The 12,957-nt window shown below is 37.8% G+C and overlaps 1 protein-coding gene across 1 annotated transcript in view; it reads left to right on the top strand.

Annotated features, from left to right (window-relative positions):
* Nucleotides 1-8,331: 8,331 nt before the first annotated feature.
* Nucleotides 8,332-12,957, top strand: part of zftraf1 (zinc finger TRAF-type and ring finger containing 1) — an 11,272-nt gene continuing 6,646 nt past the window's right edge. The window contains exons 1-2 of the mRNA NM_001076740.2: nucleotides 8,332-9,105; nucleotides 12,768-12,957. The exon at nucleotides 12,768-12,957 is cut by the window's right edge and continues 49 nt beyond it. Coding sequence (NP_001070208.2) covers nucleotides 8,800-9,105; nucleotides 12,768-12,957 — 496 coding nt within the window. The 5' untranslated portion in view covers nucleotides 8,332-8,799. The remainder of the gene's footprint in view (nucleotides 9,106-12,767) is intronic.

Below are 12,957 nucleotides of genomic sequence, written 5' to 3'. Positions count from 1 at the left end.
TGCATTATTAGTATTTATTGTGTTTTTATGTAAAATCAATTAGTAAATTTAAGGCATACATCAAATCTGTATGTCTAATCAGTTTAGGAACAGTTGGTAAATACAGGTTAATAATTTATGATCCTTTAATGGTTATATAATAGCTACAAAGACATATAGAAGAAAAACTTTACTAAAACGTTATTCATTCAATCATTCATTCATTTTCTTTTCAGCTTAGTCCATTTATTAATCTGGGGTTGCCACAGTGACATGAACCGCCAATTCATCCAGCTTGTTTTACACAGCAGATGCCCTTCCGGCTGCAGCCACACTCATTCACACACGTACAATACGGACAATTTTAGCTTACCCAATTCACCTATAGTGCATGTTTTTGGACTGGTGGGGGCAACAACCAGAGCACCTGGAGGAAACCCACAAGAACATGAAAACTCCAACTGGCCCTGCCGAGGCTCGAACCAGCAATTTTCTTGCTGTCAGGCGACAGCGCTACCCACTGCAACACCACGCCGCCTGACTAAAATGTTATAAATAGTGGTAACATGTTTTTTTTACAATATGCTTTACACTGTAAAAATACAGGGTTCACAATATTCATCAATGTTGTCCCAACACAAATCGATAAAGTTAACAAATTTAAGAGGGTTTTGCTTAAAACAATGAAGTTGTCCCAAAAACAGCTCAAGAATTGTCAGCTCATTTTTAAATAGTCTGAACAAGCAGCAACATTTTTGAGCGTATGCTTGGTCATTTAGACCAAAAAAAAAAAAAGATAGGAAATATCAAATAATATTCATATTTTCAATGATTTTATACTTTTATTATTATTATTATTATTATTATTATTATTATTATTATGTGTACCAATAAACTTTTTCTTGCTAAACCATATATGATGATACATTGTTAACATTCCCCAGATTGTTGTGATTATGGTAAGTTCAAAAACACATAAAGATCAAGTGGTCAAAAGGTAATTATTAATGAAGAAAGCCCTGGTCCTTGTCAGGTGACTTCAGTCCTTGAACCTTCATGGTGACATGTAATAAAACAAGCCTAAAGGAGTGCTAAAATACACAATTTTACAGGGATCATTCCCCTAAAATGAACATTTGCACCCTCATGCAATCCACAATGGTCCCTTTTTAACTTTAGTAGATCATTAAAGATTTTTAGCTTCAATCATGGTCATCAGTGATTCATAAAATGCAAGTCAACAGATCTGAAGTAAAAAATAAACCCCTGTAAAACTCAAGGTGCCAGGATGTTTTTCAGTAACACCAATTAGAGAGAACTTGGTTGCATTTTATTTATTTATGCACTTATTTTGCATTTACCTAATAAAGTACTTGGTTATATAAAGGTTAAAGTTAGGTTCAAGGTTATAACCTAATTTGTGTACTGACTTTAGTACATCCTATTCCCTGCAAAACAAGACAAAAATAAAGTATCTTCTTAAAAAAAAAAACATTCACTTCAATTTGAATAATAACTAGATATTAAAGTTTGAGGACAAACTTTATGGTGGCTTGAAAAGCCGAATCTGAAAGTTTGAAGTGGTTTTAAAGTGTAAATAGAATGTTAGTATGATTTTAGCTTGAGTTAACATATTACTAGCATGAATTAGCATGTTAGTAGCATGATTCTTACATGAATTAGCATGTTGTTAGCATGATTCTAGCATGAATTAGCATGTTACTAGCATGATTCTAGCATGAATTAGCATGTTGTAAGCGTGATTCTAGCATGAATTAGCATGTTACTAGCATGATTCTAGCATGAATTAGCATGCTACTAGGATAATTCTAGCATGAATTAGCATGTTAGTAGCATGATTCTTACATGAATTAGCATGTTGTTAGCATGATTCTAGCATGAATTAGCATGTTACTAGCATGATTCTAGCATGAATTAGCATGTTGTTTGCATACATCTAGCATAAATTAGCATGTTACTAGCATGATTCTAGCATGAATTAGCATGTTGTTAGCATGATTCTAGCATGAATTAGCATTTTACTAGGCGGTTGCTAGGGTGTTTTAAGTGGTTGCTAGGTGGTTGCTAAGGTGGTGCAAGGCAGTTGCTAAGGTGGTCTGACTATTTGCTTGGTGGTTGCTAGGGTGTTGCTAGACGGTTGCTAGGGTGTTTTGAGGGGTTGCTAGGTGGTTGCTAAGGTGGTGCTAGGCAGTTGCTAAGGTGTTCTGACTAGTTGCTAAGTGGTTACTAAGGTGTTGCAAGGTGGTCGCTAGGGTATTCTGAGTGGTTGCTAGGTGGTTGCTAAGGTGTTGCTAGGCGGTTGCTAGGGTGTTCTGAGTGGTTGCTAAGGTGTTGCTAGGTGGTTGCTAAGGTGTCCTAAGTGGTTGCTAGGTGGTTGCTAGGGTATTCTGAGTGGTTGCTAAGGCGTTGCTAGGGTGTTGCTAGGCGGTTGCTAGGGTGTTCTGAGTGGTTGCTAGGTGTTTGCTAAGGTGTTGCTAGGTGGTTGCTAAGGTGTCCTGAGTGGTTGCTAGGTGGTTGCTAAGGTGTTGCTAGGCGGTTGCTAGGGTGTTCTGAGTGGTTGCTAGGTGGTTGCTAAGGTGTTGCTAGGTGGTTGCTAAGGTGTCCTGAGTGGTTGCTAGGTGGTTGCTAAGGTGTTGCTAGGTGGTTGCTAAGGTGTTGCTAGGCGGTTGCTAGGGTGTCCTAAGTGGTTGCTAGGTGGTTGCTAAGGTGTTGCTAGGCGGTTGCTAGGGTGTTCTGAGTGGTTGCTAAGGTGTTGCTAGGTGGTTGCTAAGGTGTCCTAAGTGGTTGCTAGATGGTTGCTAGGGTGTTCTGAGTGGTTGCTAAGGCGTTGCTAGGTGGTTGCTAGGGTGTCCTGAGTGGTTGCTAGGTGGTTGCTAAGGTGTTGCTAGGTGGTTGCTAGGGTGTCCTGAGTGGTTGCTAGGTGGTTGCTAAGGCGTTGCTAGGCAGTTGCTAGGGTGTTCTGAGTGGTTGCTAGGTGGTTGCTAAGGTGTTGCTAGGTGGTTGCTAAGGTGTCCCAAGTGGTTGCTAGGTGGTTGCTAAGGTGTTGCTAGGTGGTTGCTAAGGTATTCTGAGTGGTTGCTAAGCGGTTGCTAGGGTGTCCTGAGTGGTCGCTAGGCCCTTACTAAGGCATTACTAGGCCATTGCTAGGTGGTTGCTAGGCGGTTGCTAGGGTAATTTGGGTGGTTGCTAGGCAGTTGCTAGGGTACCCTGGTTGGTTACTAGGCAAGCCTCACATACATGCTTGATAAAACATTTATACTTAGTAAGCATTTCTAGCAAGTTACAGTACTTGGCTAGTCAATATTAGCATGTAGCTAGTCACTGCTAGCATGTGTAGCATATAGGAAGTTTCGTTTGCTAGCATGAGTCAAACGAGCCAATCTCCAAGTCTCTACGATGTTCTGATGCTGAGATATAGCTGTTGATGAATGGTTGCTAGGGTACTCTGTTTTGTTGCTATGGGCGAGGTTACAGAGTTAACTTGAATGTGGTTGGTTGTCTTAGTCTAATGAACCAACCCCCGTGTCTCTATGACACTGCTATGCAAAGATATGCATCTTGGCCTATTTTAATGGAAGTCTATGGAATCAATTTGGGGGCGTGGCTTGTGAGCTTTATTATCATATTGAGATGCTCATTGGTTGTCTGAGTCAGATGAGCCATCCCCCAAGTCAATAGGACACTGCTATGCAAAGATATGCATGTAAGCATTTGATAGCACAGCTAACTACATTCTATAGGACAGTTGCTAGGGTGCAGTATGTGGTAGTTAGGGGTGTGGCTAGAAAGTTAAAAGGCCATCAGTGATTGGCTGCTGGCTAGACTGAGTTAATTGAGCTCAGCCATTAGTCTCTATGACAGTCTGATGCAGAGTTATGAGCTCACAAAGTTTGATCCCATGTTAAGTCAATGAGAGTCTTTTGAATGGAAGTCTACGGGACAGTTGCTAGGGTGCCATAAGTGGTTGCTAGGGAGTGGCTAGTAAGTCTAAAGGTCATCAGTGATTGGCTGCTGACTAGACTGAGTTGAATGAGGCCTGACTCTAGTCTGTAGGACAGTCTGATGCAGAGTTATGAGCTCACAAAGGTTGACTCAATGTTAAGTCAATGGCAGTCTTTTACAATGGAAGTCTATGGGACAGTTGCTAGGGTGCCAAAAGTGGTTGCTAGGGAGTGGCTAGTAAGTTTAAAGGTCATCAGTTATTGGCTGCTGGCTAGACTGAGTTAAATGAGCCCAGTTAGAAGTCTGTAGGAACGTCTGATGCAGAGTTATGAGGTCACAAAGTTTGACCCAATGTTAAGTCAATGGGAATTTTGGGAATTTTCCGGGTCGTTTTTCGGAAAACCGAAAGTCGGATCAGTCGGAAAAGATATAGCAACCCGAGTCAGACCAGTTTGAAGGTTTGACGAAAGTTTGAGGTATGAAGCTTGAAAGGGTTAGGAGGAGATAGACTTTAAAATTAGTCTCAGAAGAAAGAAGAAGAAGAATAACTAGATTCTTAAAGTTTGAGAACAAACTTTGAGGCTGGCTTGTGAAAGCCTGACGGTAATAGTTTATTTAAACAGTTTTAAAAAGTATGAAAAGATAGATAGATAGATAGATAGATAGATAGATAGATAGATAGATAGATAGATAGATAGATAGATAGATAGATAGATAGATAGATAGATAGATAAGCATGTTATTACCATGATTTTAACGTGATATAGCATGTTGTTAGCATGATTCTAGCATGAATTAGCATGTTACTAGCATGATTTTAGCATGAATTAGCATGTTGTTAGCATGATTTTAGCGTGAATTAGCATGTTACTAGCATGATTTTAGCAATAATTAGCATGTTGTTAGCATGATTTTAACATGAATTAGCATGTTGTTAGCACGATTCTAGCATGAATTAGCATGTTACTAGCATGATTCTAGCATGAATTATCATGTTACTAGCATGATTTTAGCATGAATTAGCACAATTCTAGCATGAATTAGCATGTTGTTAGCATGATTCTAGCATGAATTAGCATGTTGTTAGCATGATTCTAGCATGATTTAGCATGTTACTAGCATGATTTTAGCATTTCACTAGCATGATTCTAGCATGAATTAGCATGTTGTTAGCATAATTCTAGCATGAATTAGCATGTTGTTAGCATGATTCTAGCATGAATTAGCATTTCACTAGCATGATTCTAGCATGAATTAGCATGTTGTTAGCATGATTCTAGCATGAATTAGCATGTTGTTAGCATGATTCTAGCATGAATTAGTATGTTACTAGCATGATTCTACCATGAATTAGCATGTTGTTAGCATGATTCTAGCATGAATTAGCATGTTACTAGCATGATTCTAGCATGAATTAGCATGTTGTTAGCATGATTCTAGCATGAATTAGCATGTTACTAGCATGATTCTAGCATGAATTAGCATGTTGTTAGCATGATTCTAGCATGAATTAGCATGTTACTAGCATGATTCTAGCATGAATTAGCATGATTCTAGCATGATGCTAGCATGAATTAGCATGATACTAGCATGATTCTAGCATGAATTAGCATGTTACTAGCATGAATCTAGCATGAATTAGCATGTTGTTAGCATGATTCTAGAATGGATTAGCATGTTACTAGCATGATTTTAGCATAAATTAGCATGATTCTAGCATGATTTAGCATGTTGTTAGCATGATTCTAGCATGAATTAGCATGTGACTAGCATGATTCTAGCATGAATTAGCATGTGACTAGCATGATTCTAGCATGAATTAGCATGTGACTAGCATGATTCTAGCATGAATTAGCATGTAACCAGCATGATTCTAGCATGAATTAGCATGTTGTTAGCATGATAGATAGATAGATAGATAGATAGATAGATAGATAGATAGATAGGTAGAGGTAGATAGATAGATAGATAGATAGATAGATAGATAGATAGATAGATAGATAGATAGATAGATAGATAGATAGATAGATAGATAGATAGATAGATAGATAGAGACAGACAGACAGACAGATAGACAGATAGATAGATAGATAGATAGATAAATAGAAAGGTAGAGGTAGATAGATAAAGGTAGATAGATACATAGATAGATAGGTAGAGATAGATAGATAGATGATAGATAGATAGATAGATAGATAGATAGATAGATAGATAGATAGATAGATAGATAGATAGATAGATAGATAGATAGATAGATAGATAGATAGATAGATAGATGGTGTAAGAGCATGAGTCAAACAAGCCAACCCCCGCCTCTCTACGATGTTCTGATGCTGAGATATAGCTGGTGCCATATCGTTGCTAGGTTAGTCTGTTTTGTTGCTATGGAGTTGATTGACAGCTTAGACTGATGATGTATCAAAGCTTCTTGCCAGTATGAACAGTTAAACACAACCCCCATGTCTCTATCACACTGCAGCATGACAATATCAGTCTGAACCTCTTTAATTGCAGTCTATGGGACAGTTGCTAGGGTGCAGTATCTGGTTGTTAGGGTGTGGCTAGAAAGTTAAAAGGCCATCGGTGATTGGCTGCTGGCTAGACTGAGTTAAATGAGCCTAGCCATTAGTCTGTATGACAGTCTGATGCAGAGTTATGAGCTCACAAAGTTTGATCCCATGTAAAGTCAATGAGAGTCTTTTGCAATGGAAGTCTATGGGACGGTTTCTAGGGTCCAAAAGTGGTTACTAGGGCGTGGCCAGAAAGTTTAAAGGGGATCAGTCATTGGCAGTTTGATAGTCTGAGTTAAATGAGCCCAGTTAGAAGTCTGTGTGACATTCTGATGCGGAGTTATGAGGTCACAAAGTTTGATCCAATGTTACGTCTATGGGATTTTTCCGACGGTCCCGGGACGTTTTTCGGGAAACCGAAAGTCGGATCAGTCGGAAAGGATATAGCAACTCGAGTCAGAATAGTTCGGAGGTCTGACCCGAGTTTGATGGTCATAGCTTGAAAGGTCTAGGTGGAGATAGAGTTTAATTTTTAGTCTCAGAAGAAGAATAATAATATAAATAATAATAATAATAATAATAAGTTTAATAGGATAACAGTAGTCTGGCTTGCTACACAAGCCAGCCTAATAATAAGTTTAAGTGAGATAACAGTATGTTGGCTTTTCAAGCCACCATAATAATCACCTTTTAAGAACATTAAGTATTTAATGTAATGGAAATCTATTTTCCACAGTGAAGAATCTTTTGTAGAATGCAAACATTCTTCTTGGAACCATCAATATAAATAGAGAAACTTTATTTTCGAGTGTGTACATAACACATTTATATATAGCTCCTCCTAAAGTTACATTGAGGCCTTCATTACTATTACTACCTCATGTATTGCATTGCTCTACGCATATTATTATAGACTACTTATTTTATTATTCAGTCCATTAATAAAGAAAACGAATCCAAACACACTCTCATCCCCCATGTAACACACACACACACACACACACACACACACCTACACACACACACACACACACACACACACACACACACACACACACACACACACACACACACACACACACACACACACACACTTATTCAGGCTGGGCAAGACTGACAGCTGTCTTGCCCAAACTAGTACATCACAGATCACAGCATCTCATTGGCTGAGGGCATTTCCCCTCCCCCCGAGGGTCACTCAGGTTTCGGGTCAAACAAAATAATATAAAAATAATAAAAATTAGAAAAAATAGAAGAAAAAAATATTAATATTTTTCATATTTTAAGCTGCATTATATTCTTTTGAAATCATGATTTATTCAGATCCTGAAGATTATTCAGAACTGTTCTATCAAGCACAATAGCCTGATTTAAATAAATGACGTCCCACGATGATGATGCCATTTTGTCGCATATGAAGGGATTTTGACTAGGGTATGAACAGGTTTCTGCTTTTTTTTTAAACGCTAAAATATCTATGGCAATAATACAGTTAAATCACCTAATACTCGTTTTAAAAAACAACAACTATTAAAGTAACCATATCACAAAAGTTTTTTTTTTTTAAATATCACCTCACTCATAAAACAGCTTCAGCCATGACCCGCAGGAAGCCGGTGCGCATGCGCAGGACATAGCTCTTTAAATACCCCTAGTCATCTGATGAAGCACAACATTTGTCGCAGCCAATCAGGGCGCGCCAGAGGGAAGGGCAGAGCGGCCATCGTTGAAAACGGCAGCGGCTTCACTGACAGCTCAATAACAGACAACAGCATTTGCCAATTCTTCAGCCTGCACCGAGTAAAACGACACCGGATAGGCGGGATCACAAACGGACAACCGGACAGAGAGAAGAGGAGGAGACAGACAAGAAAAAAACAAAGATGGCAGTGTAGATTAAGGGAAGGACTATCGAAGAGACCCTGCACCAAATTGATAACTTTTCAGCTATCGGACGAATCCGGATCGTGCTCGGTTGCGATCGGAAAGTGGACCGGGGAGGAATAACCCGGTGGGGTCACGGAGAGTCGCCGTGCGCGTGCTGTCACGGTGGATAACGCCGTTAAACAACAGCCTGTTGTTTTGTTGAGTCCTATTTGTTTTTCTCTCTCTTCACAACCTTAATATATGCTAAAACACAATCATTCATGCCCGCAGTGACATACAGATGAAATTAAATCCGCTGTCCCCTATCACACAGTCATATTACCCGAAATTAGCCTGTTTACGCTTGATGGTTTGCGTCTGAGCGCATTGTTGGCTCTCCAAGACCCCCCATTATCATCATCATTACAGGCCGGATTTACACTGACAATCGGCGGATCCTGTGAGCCCGAATATCCCTCGGATGTCTTCGATGGAAGAGCGGATGGAACTGGGAGTCGCGGCCGCCCCGGGCTCCTCATCCTCGGGTTTGGGTGTCGGTCCTGTGGGGGGCGCCCTGGATGCTGGTCCGGGCAGCGCTGGACTGGCAGGTATCCAGGAGGAGTCCGGGGTGCGCAGGGACGGTTCGGTTGGCGAGGCCGACCCGGACGCACCGCCAAAAAAGCGCGTCCGGCTGCAGGAGGGCGAAGCAGGGAAGCTGGAGGAGCGGCTGTACTCGGTGCTCTGCTGCACGGTGTGTCTGGACCTGCCTAAAGCCTCGGTGTACCAGGTAAACAATGCCATTATTATAGTGGAGAGAAATGTTTGATGCATTATGTGTGTGTGTGTGTGTGTGTGTGTGTGTGTGTGTGTGTGTGTGTAAAACGTATTGGAATGCACGACATGTGTTATTAACTGTATTTAAGGTATAGTTTAGGCAAATATTTGCTAATTTACTCTCCCTCAAGTGGTTATAAACATTGGGTTTCTTTAGTCTGTTGAACACAATAAACGTAGAAAGCATTGACTTCCATATTAGAAAGTAAATACAAATACTATGGCAGTTAATGGTGTTTCTAGCTTTCTTTAAAACCTTTTGTTTTGTGTCAAACAGATTTTAGAAACTCAGACAGACCACTTGATGTAGAGTAAATAGTAAACAGTAGTAAATAAATAAAACATTTTTATTTGTGTGTGCACTATCCGTTTAAATGTGGTTATACGTGCTCAAGGTTTTTTCCCCTTCATGTCATTGTTATTGTTTGTCTGTCATTGATTACACACTGTCTGTGACTCATAACATGTGATGATGAAATCTAATAAAATGCTGGCGTTCATTCCAGGTACATGGTATTTCTTTTCAATAATAACTGATGTCATGCTATTTTCCAAAGGTTTTAAATGTTACACTGAACTGAGCAGCTGTTTTTTGCCTTCAAAGGCAAACATGACAATCAGGACGGTCACATGACCTGTTTAACCCAATCCCTGCCGGGCCCCGCTGATCACCCCTCCCCCAAATATGCACCCCATATAATCCTCCTGAAGCCACAGGCTAAACCAGCTGTAAAAGAACTTCCTCTCATGTTTTCCCTCACTTTGTTTAGCATTGCATAACCTTATTTAGGCTCATCCATTTGCTTAATAATTAGATGCATCCTGTTCACAATAGAGTGGTCATTGCTAATGTGTTCAAGCTTATATTGAAACCAGACAGGATATACTAGACACTTAACATGAGGAAAAGCTGCCATCCTTTCTCCCTGACCCTGACAGTGTCATGTGATGGAGGGAGGATGTGTCTCTCACTGCATCAGCGCTATTAAGCTCATGCCATGTAATCCGTTTATTACCGAATCAGGGTTTGAATCCTATCAAATGAAACGAACATGTGCAAAACCCTGAAGCAAAACAAACAATTCACTAAAGCAACTGCATGCAGAGTTCTTCAAACACAGACTCAACATTGGTTACAGATCAGATGGTGAATTGGTAAACTAGTAACCCATTTATTCAAATCAAACTTTGGACTAACTAAATTTAGAATACTACATGCGTGTTTACCCGTTTTACCTCAAACGTTGATCGGTATGATGGAATAAAACATGCATTCAAATAATAGAGTTGTAAATGGTTTGTCAAATTTGTGAAAACTAAATGTTGTTTAGTATAATAATAATAGTTTTTTTGTGTCAAAAGCCTCAACAGGCATATTTAAAACGTGAATAATTTAATAAAATGATACTAAAAGTCCTACAAAATTCATTAACTGTCGTTTTAAATATATTATATTTTGCTGCTATCCTTCAAAACATTTACCCGTTTGTCAAATTTTTAAACGTTTAAAATATAATAAAATGTTGTATGAACAGTTATTCTTTGTTTATGAAATTTAATAAGTACAGGACATAATTAGTATGTTGTTTAATTTTACAAAAACAGTTCGGTTATACTAAAGTACAATTAAATTTTATTCCATCTTTATTTTGACATTTCATATTCACAAAAGATCGCACATATTAATATCCATTTAATATGCTTTCTGTAAATATAAATTAGATTTGTTTTTTTTTATTTAATTTGACTCAGACACCAAAAGCAACATCTTGCCAAGGACTAGGGTCGCACAATATATTGTTGAGCATCGGTATTGCAATGTGTGTGTCCGCAATTGTCACATAGCAAGATGTGCAATGTTGAGTTATGAATATAGATGACCTGGAACCACAGGTCAAAACACAGAAGATCTGTGGAGAATTTAAGCACAATAAAGTGAAAGTTATTATCTGCATATGTTTTTAAGGTCTGTGACTATGTGAACACATTTAGTAGAGCATAAAGAAGGTTAATGAAGATTAATTTTATTGAACAATTTATATGAAGAAGATTTTACATTTGATTATTCAACTTCTGTAACCGAATACTGTTAGACTCTCCCCAGAAAATCATAAATCACTGTTAAATTCACTAGTATATGTGCTTTGTTGTGTTTATTTATGACTGTATTTTGTTTATTATATGTATATAATACATTTATTAAAATATATTTCACTGCCCTATAAAATTATCCTAACTAATTTAAAGTAATTGAAAAAAAGTGTTAAGTCATCTGGTGAAATTATATTTTATTTTATTTTATTTTATTTAGTTTTATTATATTTTATTATTTTATATTATATTTTATTATATTTTTTATTTTTTTTACATTATATTTTATTTTATTATATAAAATATCACAATGTCCAAATTTTCCATAATTTGAATTTGAAATTTTCCATTCAATATCGTGCAGCCCTACTTTGAACATATTATTTGATTATTATTTTAACAAAATTTTCCTTTGCGACAAACAAATAAATTACTAAGATAAAAATCAATAAAGAACAAATCAGAATATATTAATAAAAAAACTAAAAACTAATGTGTATGTAAAAAGACGACATACAAATAATATTAATCCTATAATATGTAAATGTTCTTAATTAATGTTCTGTAATTATAGATTTGTGAGTACAAGTACTATGTAACATATCCTTTAATTAAAGTCTAACATATTTATAAGTCTAAAATATTTAAAACAAACTGCAGGTTTTTTTAAACACTCCTGTTACTTTAAACAGATCAAATGTTATATGTATTTGTTAGAATTCTTTTTGACTAACATCCATTTATCAGTAAAGTTGTTTGAGTCATAATTGGGTGCGTTTAAAGAAACTCATTTGCATGTTAAATGAGGAAAAAAAGTGCTCGAACTGAAAATTCTAGTCAAAATAAATTCCAGCTATTCTTTGCTAACCAGGGGATCCATATGGAAGTATATGGAGAGCGGCACACATGGGGAACAGCCTGAGGTTTGACAAACCTTTTTTATTTTTCTGTATTTATTTGAGTGTTTATGTTTATATTTAACTTGTTACTTTATAAAATGCATTAATGTCCATCCACTTTTTGAGTAGCATTGATTTGAGAAGGGCTTTTTTTTAGTCATGTATCCCATTAAAATATTAATAAGGCATGAAAAAATCTATCAGGAGAATCACAACTACATTACAAACATTGATATCAAGAATAAAAAAAAAACACTGAACTAAATGACATTCATGAGGGATTGAAAGAACTACAATCCCATGAAGCCTTGCAAATGACACACAAATGAAAACAATGGATATATCTGAAGATTGTCCTTGCAAAATATGCATATATACACAAGTATAAGTGTAAAGATAAAGGTAATTAATTGCAATGGGTGGAGCGCTCCCTGCAGCTCTCTGAATGGTGGAATTATCAGCTCAGAATTATGGGTAATGTAGTTGTTCTACACAGAAACAAGAAACTACTGCATTCGGGAAAATGCGCAATCTCCATATTCTACGAGAAGTGATCTTGTACACTGAGGAATGATTTCAGTTCGCATTTCATCGTGAACTGAAGGTATATGCTCTCGTTTCACAGTGTACGAATGGGCACCTGATGTGCGCAGGCTGCTTCATTCACCTGCTTGCGGACTCGCGTCTGAAAGAGGAGCAGGCCACGTGTCCGAACTGCCGCTGTGAGATCAGTAAGAGTCTGTGCTGCAGGAATCTGGCGGTGGAGAAGGCCGTGAGTGAACTGCCCTCTGAGTGCAGCTACTGCCTCAAACAGT

This window comes from Danio rerio, chromosome 19 (assembly GCF_052040795.2).
Source record: "Danio rerio strain M-AB ecotype USA chromosome 19, GRCz13ab, whole genome shotgun sequence".
NCBI lineage: Eukaryota > Metazoa > Chordata > Actinopteri > Cypriniformes > Danionidae > Danio > Danio rerio.
This window is presented reverse-complemented; position numbering and strand designations above follow the sequence as displayed.